The 20,348-nt window shown below is 38.2% G+C and overlaps 1 protein-coding gene across 2 annotated transcripts in view; it reads left to right on the top strand.

Annotated features, from left to right (window-relative positions):
* nr3c2 (nuclear receptor subfamily 3, group C, member 2) overlaps window positions 1-20,138 on the top strand; it is a 69,616-nt gene extending 49,478 nt beyond the window's left edge. For both annotated transcript variants that reach the window (XM_079338236.1, XM_079338237.1), the window contains exons 5-9: window positions 2,733-3,077; window positions 4,757-4,901; window positions 8,092-8,222; window positions 15,422-15,579; window positions 16,508-20,138. In XM_079338236.1, the coding sequence (XP_079194362.1) occupies window positions 2,733-3,077; window positions 4,757-4,901; window positions 8,092-8,222; window positions 15,422-15,579; window positions 16,508-16,663 (935 nt within the window). In that variant the 3' untranslated portion in view covers window positions 16,664-20,138. The remainder of the gene's footprint in view (window positions 1-2,732; window positions 3,078-4,756; window positions 4,902-8,091; window positions 8,223-15,421; window positions 15,580-16,507) is intronic.
* The last annotated feature ends 210 nt before the right edge of the window (window positions 20,139-20,348 follow it).

Raw genomic sequence — 20,348 nt, 5'->3', positions numbered from 1 at the left:
AATTAGAAAACTGTAAATGCCTTTAAATAATTTAAGTAAGCAAGAGTGACTAAAGAAACATGATGACACACACACACACACACACACACACACACACACACACACAGAGGTAACCCTGCTTGTTAGCTTTACACGTTTTTATGAGATAACAATAACAGAATGAAATCTTTGCATTTTGGAATGAGATTTTCTGTGGCAGTGCGAGAAGACCCTAATGAACAGTAATGGAAAAATGCTCAAAGCTCTTTCCTTCCTTTATGATCATCACTTCATTTTATTTAATTTTTTATAAAAACAGTCAATTTAACATACTGGTGTCATGAAGGTGTCAAAGCAGTGAACATAGAATAATTTAAATCTTTATGGATCATTTGGAACTGTGGGCAGAGTGAGGGCTTAAAGCCAAACTCATAGACGTTATGACTGTAAACGTAACAAGAGTCTTGGATTAATTGAGTAAACCTTCACAGCAATTTGAGGGTAAAAATAAACTGGACCTCAGTCAGTATTTCATTTTTGAAGGGTTACCCAAGCTATTCCCAATCATTCTGGGTTGCTATCAATCTCATCAGGGCTGAAAAGATGATTTTGATTACTTTGATATTCAAGATGTAAAACATGGATGAAATTGGTGCTTTCCAATCAGGACCACAATAGCAAATAAGAGAGAGACGACTCTACAGAAAGAAGGGTTGGTTTGTGTCAACAGCCATACAGTATGAATAACTCATCTTAGAGTGTAGTCATTTAAAAAAGAAGTACTCACAATGAGTCAAACAGGATTTAGTACTACAATATCTGTGGCAAGAATTCTCGTGACAATATTTAATTCAAAGCCTTTTGCTTTGAATATTAGTCTTTACAAGACTTCACAAACATTTTTACCTTGGAATTAAATGAAACCTCCTTCAGAAAATGGATGAATGGATATTGAAAGGCAAATTCAATTCTATGAAAGCACACTATTAATAATTTTCTGCACTGTTAATTTATTAATAGTTATATTCTATGACTGATTTGAATTGCTTGTACTGTATTATGTTGACAAAATGTACGTGTGTGAAATGTATAATGGAGTAAATACAGGTTTTTCACGGATCCCATCACTGTACACAAGCATACACAGTGTTCACACATTAAGGCAACTGGGGAGAGACATTAATAAACTCACTTGCAGCCTTTTGGATAACAATTTGCTCAAGAAATACTTAATGGCAGAAGGAACTGTGTAGAAATGGCGTTTGGTGAAGTGTAGAGAAGGGGTTAAAGGAAGAGTGCAGCAGCAGCTAAGCACAACATCTTAAATAGACCACCCCATGTCGCTCAATCACTCATGTGAAACACTGTAACTCCTCGAAAATGTACATCAAACTCAGACCACAGTCTCAAAGCAATAGGTTTATGGGGAGAATTCATAAAAAACAACTGATGTGAAATGCATTTAAAGCCAATAGTCCAGTATGTGTGAATCAGAATCATGCTGCCAGATAATGCTGCCAAGTCAGGTTTAGAAGAAGATGATCATAAACCTGATTCTAATACAAGAACAAAACATGGCTCTGAGTAAACATCTCAGTCTAGTAAAATGTGTTGTAGCCTACCGTTGAAAAACCGCAGATGATCATGAGTCATAAATAAAAGCTTAAAGTTGCCAACGAGTGTGGCTGTATGTTTATGAGCAGCAGATCTTAGGAGCAAAGCTTAATAATTCTATTAAGAAAAGAAAGTTGTCAGATTGTGAAAGTCAAATTTAAAAAGAAAAAGGTTTCCATAGTACTCGCTAAATGCCAAGATTTGTAGGGGAAAAATGAATGTTCCCCAAAGTAATAAAAAATAATCTGTAACACCAAATAGAAAGACAGCACAACAAACCAGAGTTCCCAGATCCTTTGTTCACTGAGATTGTAAGGTGTTGGGAAGCTATATCTGTGTTATTTGAATATTGCAAAAGAATGATGATGAAACACTTCATCAAGGATCATTGTATACAGTATAAAAGCTGTCAAGAACACGTAGAGACTGGGAGAAAACGGTCCTTCCTTTGTGCCCGAGAACACAGTGATACATTTTTGGCAATTTGTTTAAGTGAAGCAGCAACTAAGATTAGCAGACTTTTTCAGCCGGCCATGTAAGGCCTAAATGCACATGGTGACATGTTAGCTTGGTATAGAAATGCTACATCATTAGCAGCATTCTGATAAACCAGAACAGATTTAATAAAGCATTGTAGCAGTAGCAGAACTGGCTAATCATTTCATTTACCTCAAGAGAACAGCCTTACTGCACAGAGGGTGTGAATATTAATGTACAAAGTGTCTATGTGTGAGTGTCACAGCTGAGTGCAGCAGCATGCCCTGGTAGGCTGCTGATTTTCTGAGCAATCTGAGAGGTTTAACTTCATGAACTGTATGGATGAACAGTATTTTGAATTTAGCTGAGATCCTATGCTTTCTTCCACTCACGTGTGTATCATCCCTGATAGACAGGGAATATTGAATTATTATTTGCTTGGGATTTAACAGGACCCTTTCCAACTTTTGATTCAAACAATTTATTAACAGTTGGAATTTTTCACCCATATATACCTACTATATATAATAAAAAACACATTTTTCAATTAATTTAATCTAAACTAGGCCATATGTGTCAAACTGTAATTATAACCTCAGACTGTGAATGTATAAACGCCACCATCAACAATGTGTTAATGAGGACCATTGTGTTCCCCACAGCACGAAAGTCCAAGAAGTTAGGGAAGCTAAAGGGAGTCAACGAAGACCTGCAGGGCTCTAAGGATGGCCAAACTGCCACAAGTGGTGTTGGAGGCAGTTACCTTTCCTCAGAGAAGGAGCTGAATGCCAGCGCTGCCAATGCCCTGGTGCCCCATGGGCCCGGTGTGGTCACACCTTTTCTGCCGCCCTCCATCTGCAGTGTGTTGGAGCTGATTGAGCCTGAAGAGGTGTACTCGGGCTATGACAACACGCAGCCTGACACCACCGACCACCTGCTGTCCAGCCTCAACCGCCTGGCCGGAAAGCAGATGGTACGCATGGTGAAGTGGGCCAAAGTACTTCCAGGTTGGTGACCATTAGAGCGTCTAAATGCTGTTTAAGTTATTTTTTGAAGACCATATAGGAAAGTAGTTGAGACTGTTACCTTACAGAAATGTATAAACAATACTTGTGTAAATTATATATTTAAAGGCTTTATATAATGGATATGGTTGCAGTATGTTCTAGTCATTTTGCTGGTCAAATTTCCTTTTTGTCAATGTAAAATTCGGTGCAGGATTCATAGGTCTGAGTCGAAATGAATTCAGTGGTTTTTAAATTGTATATTTTTAGCTCAACACAATGTATTTAACAAGTGCATTTGAGCCATTTTATTTGATGTTTACAGTCATATCGTGTAATCGTACAAATAAATGGAGTCAATTGTATTCATGGGTGATTACAAAAATGCTAAGAGTAAAGATATAATAACAAGAAATCAGACGGCTCCAGGGTGGCTATACTGTAATTATTATTTCGGAAACTAATGAAGATCACTTGCTTACATCTTCACTTTTGATCTCTTCATTTTAGAAATACAACACTGTTAGATTATTCAGGAGTGCTTGATTTTAATTTAAAATATTGGGTCAGGAAATTGTCATGTAAAGCTTCAACAGGATTAAACAGGGAATCCTATTATAACATTCCACTGAATCAAGATTAAGACTCCCAAACAGAACTCATTTACATTACCCTCGTAAGATTTTGAGTTAAACACAAGATCAAATGTCTATCTCATTAATATTTTACCTCTAAACCACAGAAAAGGAAGGAATAACATGTTTGAAAGGGGATAAACAAGTTCCCCTTAAATGCCCGTCAAGTGGAGACATTTTGAAAGATGCCTCACAGGTAGCTCTTTGAGGCTGTTTAATTTGCTGTATTGCAAATATTTGATACGTCCATGGTGTCTGCTTGCCATATCCGGACATATAAATAGAAGGGGAGCCAGACAGAAGGGTCAAAATGAGTACCTTCGACTTTCAGATATGCCACTGCATGCATTCAGATTCTCTTTGGATTTGGAGGGCTGAAATGCAGTGAAAATGGAATATTGTCATCAGTGCCAGCCATACCTGCTTAAGAAAGTCAGACTCTTTTTTTGGTGTTACCTTATCAGCAACATCTTCATTAATACAGCTTACCCCTGAATTCCTCCGTTAACATCAAACCAAGAAATCTAACTCTATACTAAGTTCACATTTTATCAATCATTGAAACAATTATCAGCCCATCCTGTGCTCAAGCATTTGATATACCTATTTCACAGTTTCTTTCTACATGATTGTATCTTGCATATTAACCAACATAGTCACTAAACCTTGATAAGTGACTTGCGTGTCCTCAGTTGGCCCCTATTTTACATGAGGAGGAGTTTCTTGCCAGAGTTTGATGGAGATTTTGGCATATTTCCTATTCGGCTCTATTTTTGGAGCTCAATAGACAACACGCCAATAACTGGAGGCCCTTCGGGATTTGCATAAAGCAAAAATGGGTGACTACCTCTCAGTGGTTATCATGCCTACACAAATATTGGCACAGAAAAGCACACAGTAGCAAAGATACACAGTAAGTTTGTACACACATGAACAAACAAACAGGTACACACATGCCTCTCAAGTTGGTGCTCACTAGAAATGCTTTTATCAGTGCTGCTACATTAACACTGCATCTGTCTCTACTCTGTTTTTTGTGTTTGTTAGGTTTTCGGGGCCTGCCGATTGAGGACCAAATCACCCTGATCCAATACTCATGGATGTGTCTGTCCTCCTTCTGCCTCAGCTGGCGCTCCTATAAACACACCAACGGACAGATGCTCTACTTTGCCCCTGACCTCATCTTCAACGAGTAGGTCTACACTTTCCTATCTGCAGTACAGCAGACACATGACACAGATGTTATTGAATTCTCTTTGTCCTGACATATTATAGTGGTTAAACACATGTAAATTCTGGCTGTTTCTTCAAGCATTCCTATTCATTCCTATTTTTACGAGTGTAAATGCAGTCTTAAAATAAGTGTGTTGTCTTATGTCCTCTGTGATTCCCAACACACAAACATAATGTATTACAAATGTGAGAGGGAGTAGTTTGTTTTTTCCAAAGAATATAATTAAGGAATACAATAATTGGTTGAACAGTCAGCCTTTGACTATTAGTGCTTGGTAGCATCTGCTATTTTCAGCAACTCATCACATGCAAATTTATGCATAAACATCTATTTGCCAGTGGAATTTGAAGAGTAAGGAGTGTATTCTCTTGCTGTACTATTTTAAGGATGCCATTAACATACCTGAAAACTATTTATTGTGAGGCCACTTTTTTTTTTTTTTTTTTGCTGTGATGTTGCTTTAAGGCCAAAGGTAACTAAATCAAGGTCGTAGACTTTCTGACACTTTACAGGGAAATTTTTTTTGTTTCCAAATTGCTTCAGGCATGGACAATCAAAGCATAACAAGCAAGTCAATGGCCCACTTTATCTGTGTTAATATGTTTGAAAAGGAGAGAAAGGGGAAAGGAGGTATATTCTAGCCCTTCTAGTTTGAAGTGTAGAGCATGGCAGGTGATGAATTGAACAATAAACAGCAACCCCTGTTGGCATTGTGCTGCAGAGGAGCAGGTTCAATCAGGGACAGGTTTAAAGGCACCAATCATTAGCTTATGTAAGTCTGTGTCAGTAGTTCGGTTTGTTCTATTTACATAAATAAACAAACGAAAGCAGCGACGCATGCTGTTGTGCAACACAATGTCCAACTCTGTGAGCCTGAGTTGTAGTACAGTTGTAGTAGTTGAACAGCACAGAGGATGATAGGATCTTTTACTTATTGAAAATTGAATCAAACCTTTTATTATACAAACGTCTGTAGTTTATTTTTTTTTACCTTATCAATAATTCTGTAAAAAAAATAAGGAACTCCAGAACTTAGTCCTGCCAGTCTCTTTAGGGGTTTGACGGTGTGCACTTGTTTCTAGAGCTACTTAAACCTATAGGGCATTCAGGCATTTATTGAACAGTATTTTCTCTTCCTACTATAAGAGCAAAAACTGTCATTGATTGAGAATAAAAAATGCAAAACAAATGTGCACTTGATATTAAACACAGAGTTAGCCTGCATAATAACTATCATTTAGTTAAAAACAAAAAGCAACTTCCCTTGAAGTTCTGTTGGACAGTAAGCTATTATCACGGGGCAAATACAGAATTCTATGACTTTTTTTCTTAAATTAGTTACAGTCACACGCAGGAGTGTGCTAACGCTCTATCATTGTACAGATAGAAAGACCGTAAAAGCGATTGAGAAGAGCCCTTTTAATGTTAGTTTTAAGACTAAATATTTAATTAGCTTTTCAGCACATGGAGCCAATAGGATTTGACTTGCAAATGTCAATTAGTTCATATGCTATGATGTCTTAATTGTCAATATTTTACAAAATTCGGTCTGTCCTTGGTTTGTGAAACACTGGATCCAGATGATTAAAATTGTGTCACTGTTCTGCAAGCTCAGCTGTCAATCAAACACACTCTGTCCCACCCACACAGAGGCTTTAAGACTATATAAAGGATCATTTCTGATTACTTTAAGTATTGCTCTGGACATAGTTTCATTAACAAACTTTTTTGGAATCTTGCAGTAAGAAGGTGGGCCTGAAGTTTCCGTTAGCCTCAGCGCTTCCTCATTTTACCATAGAACAGAAAGAAAGGAGCAATTTCAAGACAGAGACAGACAGAGAAACAGAGTCATGGCAAGACAGAGACAAAGAGAGACGAGGAAAAGTCAGATAGAGGGAGGAAAGGAGAGACATGCCAGGCTGCCAGTTTTTTTTTTTTTTTTTTTTTTTTTCTCAATCCGTCATCCCCAAAAACCAGCACCTCATTTTGGGCAGTGATTCAGCAAAAATTGATTTCAGGAAGAGAGTGCGAGAGTGGAGGGAGAGAAAACGTGTGGAGACTTTAGAAACTCCAGCCCAAAGTTGTTTCAAATGAAGCTCTGCTGCACTTTGCAAAACTGCTCACATACACGCTGCTGCTCAGAGGGGAGACAGGTCTGCTCCTCTCCCAGACGTTGTCACATTTTATCAGTTATTTAGACCGACAGACACATCCATATACTGTAAAGTATTATTCTACTTTGTGCTGTAATGGGAACATTATGCACTTATTTCTAATCCATCCCCTTCCCAAAATAGTGTAGTTGTTATCAGAGCGAAATCTCCTCCCTCACCGCCTGTGTAATGATGCAAATCCACTGTATTGGGGATAAAAACTGCAGCCTCTTTCATGTCAAGCCTCAGCACTTGCATTTAATTACTGTAGTCTAGATATGATGGTGATTTATAGCAGAGAGAATCGCCATCAGAAGCCAGAGATTCCCGTGAATCTGTGGCATCTGCAGAACACATTTCTGATTGGCTCGTGCTTGATCCTTTCTAATGTTTCTTTCCTGTTTTTGTGAATTCTGTGATGTAACCAAGATTATTCTGGTGATAAAATGTCTGCGCAAGAAAACAGGAGGGACCAAACTTGAGTCATGTGCACTGTAATCATAGGCAGTTTACAATTTTCGTAGCGGTGTATTTTTTAACACATGGATTTGAATGAAACTGTTCAGTAATCATTTACATGACCGAGAAGCTGACATATGTTAAGATGCATGCACTTTCTGTCAACAGAAGCATGGTGGAAAAGGTCCTTCTTAAAAGCGTTTTACACTGACTGGGGTTACTGTATATATGAGGTCTAGTCTGCTATAGTGGTGCATCAGCGCTGTGATACTGTACACACATTCTGCAATCTGGAGGGATTTGGTATTCTGCTCTCAGCCCAGACTTGCAGGATGCTCTCTGCACTGGGTGGAAATGTAGTTTCACTGGACTGAACTAGCGTGATAGGAATGGTGATGGAAAGTAAATGATTGATTCAGCTATGATATAAAGTCAGATAAGATGGGTAAGCAAATAGATAAGTACAGTATATGCATGGGATAGCCTGTTTAAAAAATAAGAGACATTTAAAATGTTCATCCTTCATCTGTCCTCAGGGAGCGCATGCAGCAGTCGGCCATGTACGACCTATGTCTGGGCATGAGGCAGGTGAGCCAGGAGTTTGTCCGACTGCAGCTAACCTACGATGAGTTCCTCTCCATGAAGGTCCTTCTGCTCCTCAGCACAGGTAGGCTCTGAGCTACATGCCTGCAGAAGGGGACTTCCTTATGTATTCACGATGAATACCTACCTGCTCTCTGTTTATGACAATGACTGAATCGTTTCCCAAACTCCCCCACAGGTAGAAATGAATGGCTGTGAAAAGAATTGTCATTTAGAAATCATTGCTTAAAATATACCGTGTCGTCAAAGTCGATTCCAAAGACAACGTTTGTGGAAATTTCATGCCAGTCTATAATCACAGCAATATTCAATGTGTAAATGTAAAAAGCTTGAACTTGACAATGCTTAGAGGTGAAGTTCAGGCTGCTGTTCAGTTCGATATAAGCTGCCACCCTGGAAATAATCACACAGTGGACATTTTTCTCTGATGTCACGCTCAGGGTGGAAAGCTAAAATGCTCATGTTAGAAATTGTTCAAGATAGGGAATTTCAACACCTACTATCAAGACAAGTGATCATCTGGACTGATCCAGGTTAATAGATGAATCCACGTATTGCTTATTAGTAGAATGCTAACCTTAGCTACAATTCATGTTGCAATTGTGATGTTGGCATTCTTCCACTGACTGGCCTACGGTACAGTCCAATAGTGTTTAAGTATGGGATGGAAAATGAATAATTAAAAAATCTTCATAAAATTAAACTACAAGGATGATGCAAGGTAATACCTGAGCCGTCGTGGTGGAGCAGTCGTAAACAGGAATCATAAAAACAAAAGGTGCCTTTTTTTGTCCAATCATAATCTGTGTCTCATTTTGGAAGGGTTAGGCTCGTCTTAGTCCGAATGATTTTATGCTACATACAATCATTTTTGTGATGAAATTTAGCAATTCTTTTTATAGTGGTATTGTGTTTTCAACTGCCATACTGTAGTGTGGCTTATAGCACCTACAATCTCTACCATTTATTAACCCAAAGACTTCCTTTCACATGGAAAACACATTGAGTTCACACAGAGCTCATTTCTGCCTTCTGAAACCCACAATCATTCCCTTTTCAAAGTCTGTTAGATTATCATAATTGGTCATCTGTTTACATGCAAAACAAGTGATTTTATACTTGATGATTCATGCACCTGAAACACACAGTTTATCCATATAAATAGCTGTGTTTCAATTTTCTTCTCTAAATTGAGGCTATTCTATTTTGTAGTACTTTATTCTTTTTATAAACAGAACACATCTATCAGTCACTAAATAGTGTCGCACCATGTTGTCAGACTTCGCCCACAGGTACTGCAGCCTCACAGAGAGGATGCATTGGACCAAGTTACTCATTTAGAAACAAATATTTTTCCCACCAACTCAACACCCTTTTTGAGCTGCTGCTGTCAGTTCAGTAGTAACAGTTTCAGATTCCATGATGGCAGGTGTGTCATAAATCAAACATCCACACAGGCACACTCAAATTTGATCAGACAGTCTTAAAAAAAAAAAAAAAAAAAGATCTGCCTTAGTTTCAAATTTGTCTCTGCGGTGCCTCGTTTGTGTTCATTTTACAGTGTGTCAAAAGATGTGGAATGATTAGGGAGAGTTTGGATAAGGTGGGTGAGGGAGAGTTTTTAAGGGAGATATCTGAAGAGCTTGCATGCTGGCCAGACTTCAGTCTCTTTGAACTTCAGCATCACTGCCAATCAGTGGAAATATTCATTTGCCAAGTATTTATTTTTCAGTTAGTGAAGCTTATGAAAGTGACATGTAAATGCTGGACTTAGCTCATCCTTTGTAAGTGTTACATCATCCTTGCGCCACAAGCTCATCCATTAAACATTTACATTTTGGCCAATTAACTGACAGCATAATCCAAAGGGGGTTATACTGAGTGCAACCAAGGAACAAGCTTATAGTTTTGCATCATTAACATCAATTTGTAGGATATTGACTCAGATATTTCAGTGACTTTACTCTAACAATGACATCATTCAAACCAAGCTACAATGGCTTCAACATTACTAAAGATTTTTATTCTCCCAGTAATTTTTCCTCTTATTTTGTTATCCTAGACACAATTCGTTTCCATTTTGGCAATGAAGTTAAAAAAAATAAAAAAATAAAAAAAGACAGACTTCAAATGCAGCCTTGCTGTTTATGAGCCAGAGTATAAAAAAGTCTTAAAGCTGAAGTCCAATTTGCCAGACCACAGTTTCTTCCTGGCTGCAGTTAAAAAAGAATTATTTATTTTGAATGATTTGTTCTTTATTGATAATTAAAAACTTAAAATATTACAACAGATATAGAGACATATATTGTTCATATTTATTATAGTATTTTAAAACATTCTGTAAGTACAGTTCTAAATATACAGTTTCTCCCTGGCTTATGGTATATGTTTGGTTTGGCTTCATAGTATAGTGACATATGGGAGAGCCGCTGTGTGAACACAATTGCCAGATATAAACTCTGTTGTTGAGTCATCTGGAAGCAGGGGGGCTCCGGCTGGACCTCAGCTTGTGAATGTTTGGGAGGGTTGAAAAAGGGAGAGAGAATAAAGAGAGAAACCAAGAGGGAGAAAAGGGGATTTAAGAAGTGAAATCAGACAAATGTTGACATTGAGAGCTGGTGTTGGTGAGGCAGGGACAGGTGCATAGCTATAGGGAGAAAGAAAGAAAGAATAGACAAAGGAGGTGGGGGGTGGTTGGCAGATCTGGTCCTTCTGTTGCTGTGGCCTCCCTCTCCTCTTCCTTGCTGGTCCTCTGGAGGTTTTCCAGAACGTCCTGCTGTACTTAATAAAGGCCAGTCAAGGGCCAGGCAGCGCTCCAAGACCTGCTATTTTTCTCCACTTCCTTCAAACCCGGGCTGGAATTTTGAGAGGAGAGAGTGTGGATAAAAGTACACAGGACCTAAACAGGGAATTAAAGGATCTGAACTAATCTGCTTCGATTTATTAGATTCAGACATTAAAATGTTTATATGAAAAATGTAAATAAAGTGCCAGGTTTCTCCTATGCAGCTGAAAAGTTTCTGTACATTTCCATAAAAAAGTTCATGTGAAAGAGCAACTTCCTGGTTCAGCAGTTTGTTTTTGTTTTTTTCAAGAAATATTATATCTTAGTTTCTGATGTAACTTTATATGGTAAACACATGGTAATTCTATGACCGCTTTCTTTTATTTTACTGATTTCATTTAGTTTACATGGTATCTGGAAGAGTGAATAACGATTATTATTATTACAATTATTATCAGGAAAATACTAAGAGAGTATTAGTTAGATTAAATAATGCATCTTGTACATCACAGGAGTTTTCTAGAAGCCCTATGGAAAGCTTATTCTTGGTTACAGTCGTTCAGCGCAAAAGCTAAGGCCTGGAAGCAGCAGTGGCAGAAATGTTTACAGAGGAGTTGTCAGAACTTGTCAATGAAGCAAATACTACAGAGTGTGTGTGTGTGTGTGTGTGTGTGTGTGTGTGTGTGTGTGTGTGTGTGTGTGTGTGTGTGTGTGTGTGTGTGTGTGTGTGTGTGTGTGTGTGTGTGTGTGTGTGTGTGTGTGTGTGTGTGTGTGTGTGTGTGTGTGTGTGTGTGTGTGTGTGCCTTTGGGCTGGTTTGAAAAAAAAGTGTGTTCATCTGTGTGTGTGTGTTCGGGGTGAACGGGTGAAAAGGAGAGAGAAGTGCTTATTCTCTCTCTCTCTCTCTCTCTCTCTCTCTCTCTCTCTCTCTCTCTCTCTCTCTGACCTTGGCTAAGGTTTCACTGAGCCTGCGGTGTCTTATGACCCGGTTTAGATGTGGTACGGGAGCAGCGGCCTGCACAAACCAGTTACACTCCTCACCTCAAAGCAAACTCAGATAATATTGACAAATTATCCTGTTCGTTTCCCTTCCTACCAAACTGTCTTTTGTGTTTGGCCTTGATCTTGATGATGCGAGTGTGTACACCCATGTCAGGAATTGGGTGTATTTTTTGTGACATATTTTACAGTAAGGTTAAGCATTAGCTTGATAATTGCTGTTTCTAAAAATACTGCTGTGATTTTCATAGCGTCATTGGTGTTTTTGGTTTGTGTTTAGATTTGAATTTCCTGCTTGACAAGCCCATAAGGTTTTAGATGTTGCTGTAATCATGTTCAGGGTGAGTTGTTGAATGAATAGTAACAGGTTTTAAATCTAAAGTGGGACCAGTCCTGTCAGTGAGGTATGTACTGACAACTCAGAGCAGGAAGCTGCATGTCTTTCAAAAAAACAAGCAGACATCTTCACGCTACATTAGCAATGTCTGCCTCTTTATATACACACTTTTCTGGTCTTTGGTAGCATACAAATGCAGCCAAAATAAAGGCTCTACCTGCAGCAAAAGGTTTCTGTGACACCTGTTATGCTTTCATAAATGCCCTATTTTCAGGGGGAGTTGATGATTACTGCTCCTAAATGAAAGGTCACTTTCTAATCAGGGTAAATATGGGTCAGTAGGAGAAAAACAAAGTCCAAATGAGGTCCAGGGTATTTGCACATTCTCATCATGCAGTTGATGAATTACAGCATGGAAATCCTGGCCTCTGAACCGTGGTCCAATACGTTTTTAATATCTGCTTTAGTCAGTCCAGTACGGCCTCATATATTCGAGGGTAATTGTGCAACAATGGGCAATACAAAGAAAGAGAGAGGAGAATTCTTGACCTGCACTTACCTGTTCACGAAGAAATGCAGTCCCAAACAAGAAGTAGACTTTTGCTCATGGCAATTATTTCTGAAAGACTCAGATGTGGATTTTTGTATGTGTTGTCGGTTGGTTAGGCTTTTGCTGTACAGTTTTGGAAATAAAAGAGGACAATACAGCTGGTCCAACTCATTAAATAAATAAATCAAATCAAATAAAGATTTTTTAAAGCAAAAATACCAAATATGTTCTTTTTTAAGCTTCTCAAGTGAAGACAGACTTTTTTTTGTTGTTTTTGTTTTTTATCAAAAACATCCAGTTGTTTCCTTGTTTTACTTTTAGGAGTTTTAAGGACAGGACAGCTTAACAGACAGGAAATAAGGGGAGAGAGAGTAGAGAACTACTGTACATGTACCAGATATCCTCAGGATGAGGAGTCGAACCTGTGACCACGTGAAACAATGTCCAACTGTTAATAGAATTTCAGTGACTGTTGATAAGACAAAGGAAATTAAAAACATGTATGGATCAACTGATAATAAAATCCACATTACAGTAGGAGCAAATGCTTGTATGATATGCTATCTTTCCCCCTCAATAATAATTCACACCCGAGGATGAGAGGGTGACATGGATCAATGTTGGGGATACAGTCAATTGTTCGGAAAAGAAATTTTAAAACAAGTGTCATATTAGAAAAGAAAAAATCCCACTCCATAGTCTTGCTAAGCACCACCAATTTATGAGAATTATAATAAATTATTGATGCTAAATAAGAGTAGTGTGCAGGATTTCTTTCTTTTCAGTGTGACAGTTTGATGTCCTCTGCACCTACTTACTTACACCTAAGAGATAGTTGGATGGGTAAACAGCTCCTTGGAAACATCTTTTGATGAAATAGTGAGGAGTAATTGTCTGTTTCTGATTAATCCAACAAAATAATCCCTAAAAAATGAAGCAGCAGTACTGTACCAAATTAAATGCTCAACTCCTGTCGCACCAAGCCTTTCCTGATCATTGTCATTTTTACCTCAAATGACCTAATATGCCCTCAGGTGTAAAAGGCAAAGCTTCCTTGGTATGCACACCTCTGACGGCTGACAAAGTCAAATGGTGCCATGGTATGTAGCCTGTCATATCTTTTGGCTGAAGGTGAAGTGGAGGAGTTTCCTCAAACTGATTTGAGCTGCACTTTGTGAGAAGTGATGTGTTTCTTAATGGGGAAGCCAGCAGCTGAATGTCATTTAAGAGCTCTGGCAAACTTCCATATCTGTGACTTTGTTCCCCTCCGCAGTCAGGGACAGAGAGAGTGAGGAAAATCTCGCTTTAAAACACGCTTTTTAATACACTGTTGTTCCCTATTCTGTTGCCGTAGTTTCCTGGCTAACTTTGAATTAATGCCTCTCAGTATATCAGTGGTCTTTCATGAATCAGCGGCTGCACGTGAAAACTAATTACCTCTTGAAATGGGGAAAGTGGTTTTAACGAGTTGCTAAATGGGCTCAGGCCGACAACACAGGGAAAAAAAAAGGTCCAAAAAAAGGCTGCTGTGTGGGAGGGAGAGTGTAATTCACTGAGCACCTTTAATTATCCTACGCACAGTTACACATTTCTGCATTTAAGGAACATACCGGTGAATTTGCCAGGCTCAGCCCATTATCTGTGAATGGTGTTTCAAGTGCAGCTGCCTGCCATTCTCTAAAGTGTATCGTAAATACATGAATACATACCACGTTGCTGCTAGTTTTTATTCTTTCATCTCATGTATGAATGAATGTATGTATGTTTGAGAAACGTTATTCAAAAACAATGAACTGAATTAAAAAAAAGTGCCTCTTTGTTTGTGTATCAGCAGTGTGTTTTCCTCTTTGTTTGTTTTCATCCTCCCCGTTTTTCTTCTTGCCAAAAAGCAAAAACGATTAGTGTAATTACTTTGAATAAATTCAATATACACAACAAGAATGAGATTTTAAAGTGAGAGAGAGAGAGAGAGAGAGAGAGAGAGAGGGAGAGGGAGGGAGAGAGAGAGAGAGAGAGCGAACCAGAAAAAAACATGATTGAAAATAAGGGATTTCGTCAATAATAGTCAAATATGAGGCTATTTCGCAGACAGTCTAAATAGAAATTGTGGCATTAATGAGACAAAGGCTATAGAATGAAAAACAATTAAAAACTCTATTAATTGATTCTTTTACCTGGTAGGAAAGTTGTTCATAGTTCTTCATTAAAGTGAAACATATTATAATATAGGAATGCTAGTAACACATACTTATTATTATACAGTACATCATTTTCTGCATATCCAAGTGTTGACTTGGATCCTAAAGTCATGAAGAAATCTCTTTTTGTTTAAGATGCTTAGTAACATTAAGCACACAAAACATGCATAGCTATTGTGGTTGAATATTGAAATACACAACAGTTGTAACTAAGTCTTAGCTAATATTTGGTGCATTATATCTACTGTTCCAGCCTATAATATCAATGGGCATCAAGCTTCAGTAATCTGTAAAAGGTTAAAATGTATTTGAAATGAGCACAATGTAATTCCATGTTGCTGTTTGTTTGTGAAATCCACTTAATAACACAAGTGTTTCTGTTTCTTGGTTTTCTAGTTCCCAAAGAGGGTCTGAAGAACCAGGCAGCATTTGAGGAGATGAGGGTTAATTACATCAAGGAGCTCCGACGTTCGGTGGGAAAAGCAACCAACAACTCTGGGCAGACCTGGCAGCGCTTCTTCCAGCTCACCAAACTACTGGATGCCATGCATGATGTAAGTCCCGTCACCCTGTATGCCTGCTATGCCCAGTCTCCTACAGTACACAGGCAGGCTTCCCCCTGCAGCCTGTCTGCATGCCATGCCTTCACACTGACTTAGTGGTGTCCATTTTTATGTGGCATTTCTACAATCACTGGAATGTTTTGGAACATTTGGCAGGATAGTGGATTTGGATAATGCATGTACTTGGTAGTTCAATGTTACTAGGGCTTGGAATAAGGATTAGTGCAACCTAATCAGTCCCTGAGGGGGAAGTTATTTTGGAAGAGGGGTTGACCAGCCTGTATCGGTGAATGGAACAGAAGGGGATCAATGGGAGCAGCACAGTGGTCACTGCAGCAAATGTGCTTAATCACTGCTCTTAAGTTATGCACAGGTTAACCAGTATGTAGCTTGACCACAGTGTAGTTAAAGCTGCAAGAAGTGACAGTCAGTAAGCGACAGGCCAGAACGATAAATTGCCAAAATCCAATAACCCTCACGACTGAGGGAGTGGGGTCATTGCTAAAAGGATGACCCTTGTTTGAAGTAGGGCTGTGCTGAAAAAAAATCAGTACTGCCTCCTAGTGATGAGATGAATATAGCTGGTGTGGAATGTGCCCCAACAGCATGGCAACCAACTTACACGGCAAAGGTTTTCCCATATTGAAGAGGCTACAAAGATTTTTTAAAGGGGAACAGGGGGGTCTGGAGGCTCTCTCCCAGGACGTTTTGGCCTCAAAGTATTTTTTCTTTCTTGTCTAATTTGAGTTGGCAATGACTTTTATTATGTAGTGTGGGAAAAATAAAATTCATAAATAAATCAAATTAAAGAATAAATTGTACTTTTAAAATCAGTAATATTTGATCTCATATCTTATGTCTTATCGTAGGCTGTGACTACAGTATGTTTTTCGTAATGTTGTGTCTCTGTGTTGTGCAGCTGGTGGGGAACCTGTTGGACTTCTGTTTCTACACCTTTCGTGAGTCCCAGGCCCTGAAGGTAGAGTTCCCTGAAATGTTGGTGGAGATCATCAGTGACCAGATACCAAAGGTGGAGTCAGGCCTCACTCACACAATCTACTTCCACAAGAAGTGACTTACATAACCCTTTGGACAGAAAGGGCATTAAGAACTGGAAGAGAAGAAGAAAAAAAAAGTTTTCAAGACTAGAGGAAGAAATGTGCGAGGAGGCCTGAACAGTCGGCCTGCACCCTGTCGCCCAGTAAGCCAGCACTGTCGTCTAGGATGGGAGTTAAGCTGCGTGGTGACAAAAGTAAAAAAGGAGTGATGGATTTCACCCTGCAGACACTAAGAGCAGGTCAAAGCTGTAAACGATGGTTGAAAAAAGAGCACGACATGGCTGAGGAAGGACTTAAGACAAATGTGACAAAGCGTCCCGAAGTAACCCTCCCTGAGACCCCTTGCCCATGCCCCCAAAGATGATAACAGTATTTTCTATGGAGATAAAGCCATACATTTCTTAGGATGCGCTAGATACATTCACTGCAAACACACACATTCTCTCACACACACACACACACAAACACAAACACACACACACACACACACACGATCCAACATCGAGGGAAACTCAAACATAGTGGGAAATTGACACACATGCTGTCCACAAACGCACAGATGCACTCCACATGCACTAAAATCCGATTCCCTTTCTAATCTAGAGAAAAAAAAGTCTTTGAAAATATTAACTGTGGCTTATGCAGTTTTTCGTAATAATAGCACTCTAAAAATATATAACATTATGCCAGTACTTAGAATTAGCTTTGCAGTGTAGCAACATACTACAAGACTACAGGGCAAAGAATATAAAGAGCAGGCACAGAAATACAAGACCTAAGGCAGGAGGTCTATTTGAATATATATTTAAAGGGCTATACAAGTGTCATCATAAGCTGAGAATGTGCATAAAGCTAACAAGTCCAAGTTTGAATTTCAATCAGCGTCATTATAGCTATCATTAACATTTACATGCTGACTTTTTTAATTCAATTATGTAGTTAAACAATCAAAACTAATATGCAAAAGTCCAAAGCTTGAGCTGTTTTGACATTAAAAAAATGTCTCTCTTGTGTAAAGAAAGCTTGCACGTGAAGCTCCCATGTCATAAAGTCACTATTTTAGACATTGTGGTGTAGAATTAACACAACATTGATGGGTAACCTTTGTGCAAAATGGTCTGGGGTGCTGCAGGATTGGAAAACATCATATTTTTATGGAAACAATTTCACTAGAGTCAGCTGGTAATGGATTTGACTGAGGTGCATCCATAGTAATTGTGTTTTGTGTTATCTCCAGAGCAGCTGTCCAAATGTCTGTTTTTACTCACAATGAAGCGAAACCAGCCCTTTGTGCACCAACACTTATCTACTCTTCCCAGAAATAATAAAAAAGAATTTTATAAAAGTGTGTTGCAAAGGTTTAGTTTTTGACAAGACAGTCATTTTACTTAAGGTGCTTCATTTCTACAAAAAAAACAAACAGGCAAAACATAACATGTACAGTGACTTGTAGACCGTCCTTACGATACGTTGTGTATACGGACGCACAGTTTAAACACACATACTCTGTAAAGTTGATATAATCCCGAATTGAGCATTACTCCGCAGTGCTTACAGCAAACGGCTAATGTATCAAAACCAGGCAAATGTGTACAGGTATTAACAACTTCTTACACACATTCTCTTCAGCTGTTGTACAGATGATGTTTTGGGGTACATGTTGATGAATGCTTGATGGAGAACTGTTGCTTTGTTCACCTCTCCTAATTTCTTTGGGCTAAGTTCTACTTTTCTTAAGAAAAAAAGTAGGCCCAGTCATTTGGACCATTAAGTTATCTCACACCCCAATGGTTTCCCAAGTGGTTGGGTAACGCTACTATGATGCTACTGAAAAGTGATAGAGCCGCTGGGGAAGAAAAACAATGGAGGCATGTGATTATTATTTTTTTTTCTGCCCTGTGAGCGTGTATTTACATGTGTGAATGGAGCATAAGTGTGTGTGTGTGTGTGTCTGTTTTTTCCTGGCGAGTGCATTGATCTGCTCTTTCAGTGTGGGTTTTATGCATTCATGTTATAGGATTAGCTGTATCCTATTTCCACATTTAGATTTTCACAGAGGAGATACAATGTGAAATGAGGCATTAGTGCAGCTAGCGGGGAATTGTCTGTTTTGATAAGCAACTGTGATGATGCGGGAAAAGAGTTTCTGCATGGTCACCCAGCCTAAAGTTAGACAACATGACATCACTAGCTCAGCAGGGTGCTGGTGAACTGTATTTGTGGCTACAGTGCAGTGAAATGATGATGCTGTGCTAATAATGAGGTCTCTTCTGTGGTGTTAATTGTGCAATGATTGGCATACAACTAGATGTGAGAGTGGCATGATCGCAACAGTGTTAAGGGATTGTATGAAAATTATTCAGAAGGGTCAGAAATGCCATGTGATTTTTTTTTATTTTTAAAATATAGTAAGGTTGTCTATATTTGATGGAGGAGAATAAGAGGGCTTTTGAACCTCATTTCTTCCATGAATTATATATTTTTTATCCTTTCAAGGGTAAAAACATAAATAGCTGTCAGGACAGATGACATCTGGGCCTGATGCATTTATTCAGAGGCTTTTCTAGACTTAACAAATCAATGTTAAAAAAAGTAAAGTAGAATTAAAAGAAGATTAGTTGTTTCTTTACTTAATTTAAGTTTGCTATGAATATGATATTTTGAAATATTATGAGATGTAAAATATAAATGCTGACTAATTTTCATACCGTCCCTTATCAGACATGCCTCCAACTTTTGAAGGACCCTAAAGCTAATCTCTCACTGTTTTCTTTTCCTCCCCTTTTTGTCCTTTTTAAGGAATAAAAAATGTCTAAAAGGTTCATAGGATGAATGGGAAAGTATTTTTGAGAGAATTATATTTTGCTGGAAAACAATATTTAAGTACTTTGTTAAAAATGATATCCTTTTTGTAAAATGAAATGTTAATGCATGCTTTTTGATGAGATGTTTACATTGTATTTAAAAAAGGGAAACTTGTGCCTTTTTATCTCACCTGATTTACAATTTTACAGTATATATTGTAAATAATACAGCAAGTCCTTATGTTGAGTATAGTATAAAACATTTCTACTTTTAACCATCTTGTTGGAAATTTGGAAAAATGTGTTTCCCACTCGCCATGTTCTGTGTGTTGTTTCACAGAGAAAGAATTTACAGTAAGGGTGCCAGAAAGGGCCAAATAGTGAACTGAATGTATCATACATTGTGAGAGACTTATTGAACTTGCTACCTGAATGTTAGAAAGAGTACAATTATTATCTTCTTATTAAGTAAAGTTCTTTTATTTTGCACCTTTTTTTATTTAATTGTTTTTGCATCATTGTTCAAGTGGCTCAAACTAAAAAATGATAATAATCAAAAAAGTATTTCTTATTTTGTTACAAAATGTATCAAGTGATGGATCCTATGAGTTGTTGCTGTTGATATGATATCCTACCCCATGGGGGTTTTGTTGATGAGCACCACTATAAATTTCACAAACTATTGAAACTGGGATACCTACAAGTTTTTTTTTGTTTTGGAAAGCTTATGCACAGAAAACGAAACGAAATCACAGAAAAAACATTTTTTTACCAGTTATAAACTGGATATATTGCACTAACTGCCAAAAATAATTATCAATCACAGAAGACTGGTTATTTACAAAGTATAAGTGTATACATTTTAAAGTCCTGATCATAATAAAAATGTAATAAACAG

Source organism: Symphodus melops, assembly GCF_947650265.1.
Source record: "Symphodus melops genome assembly, chromosome: 2".
NCBI classification, from domain to species: domain Eukaryota; kingdom Metazoa; phylum Chordata; class Actinopteri; order Labriformes; family Labridae; genus Symphodus; species Symphodus melops.
Note: the sequence above shows the minus strand (reverse complement) of the source record. Positions and strands in the feature narration are given on the sequence as shown.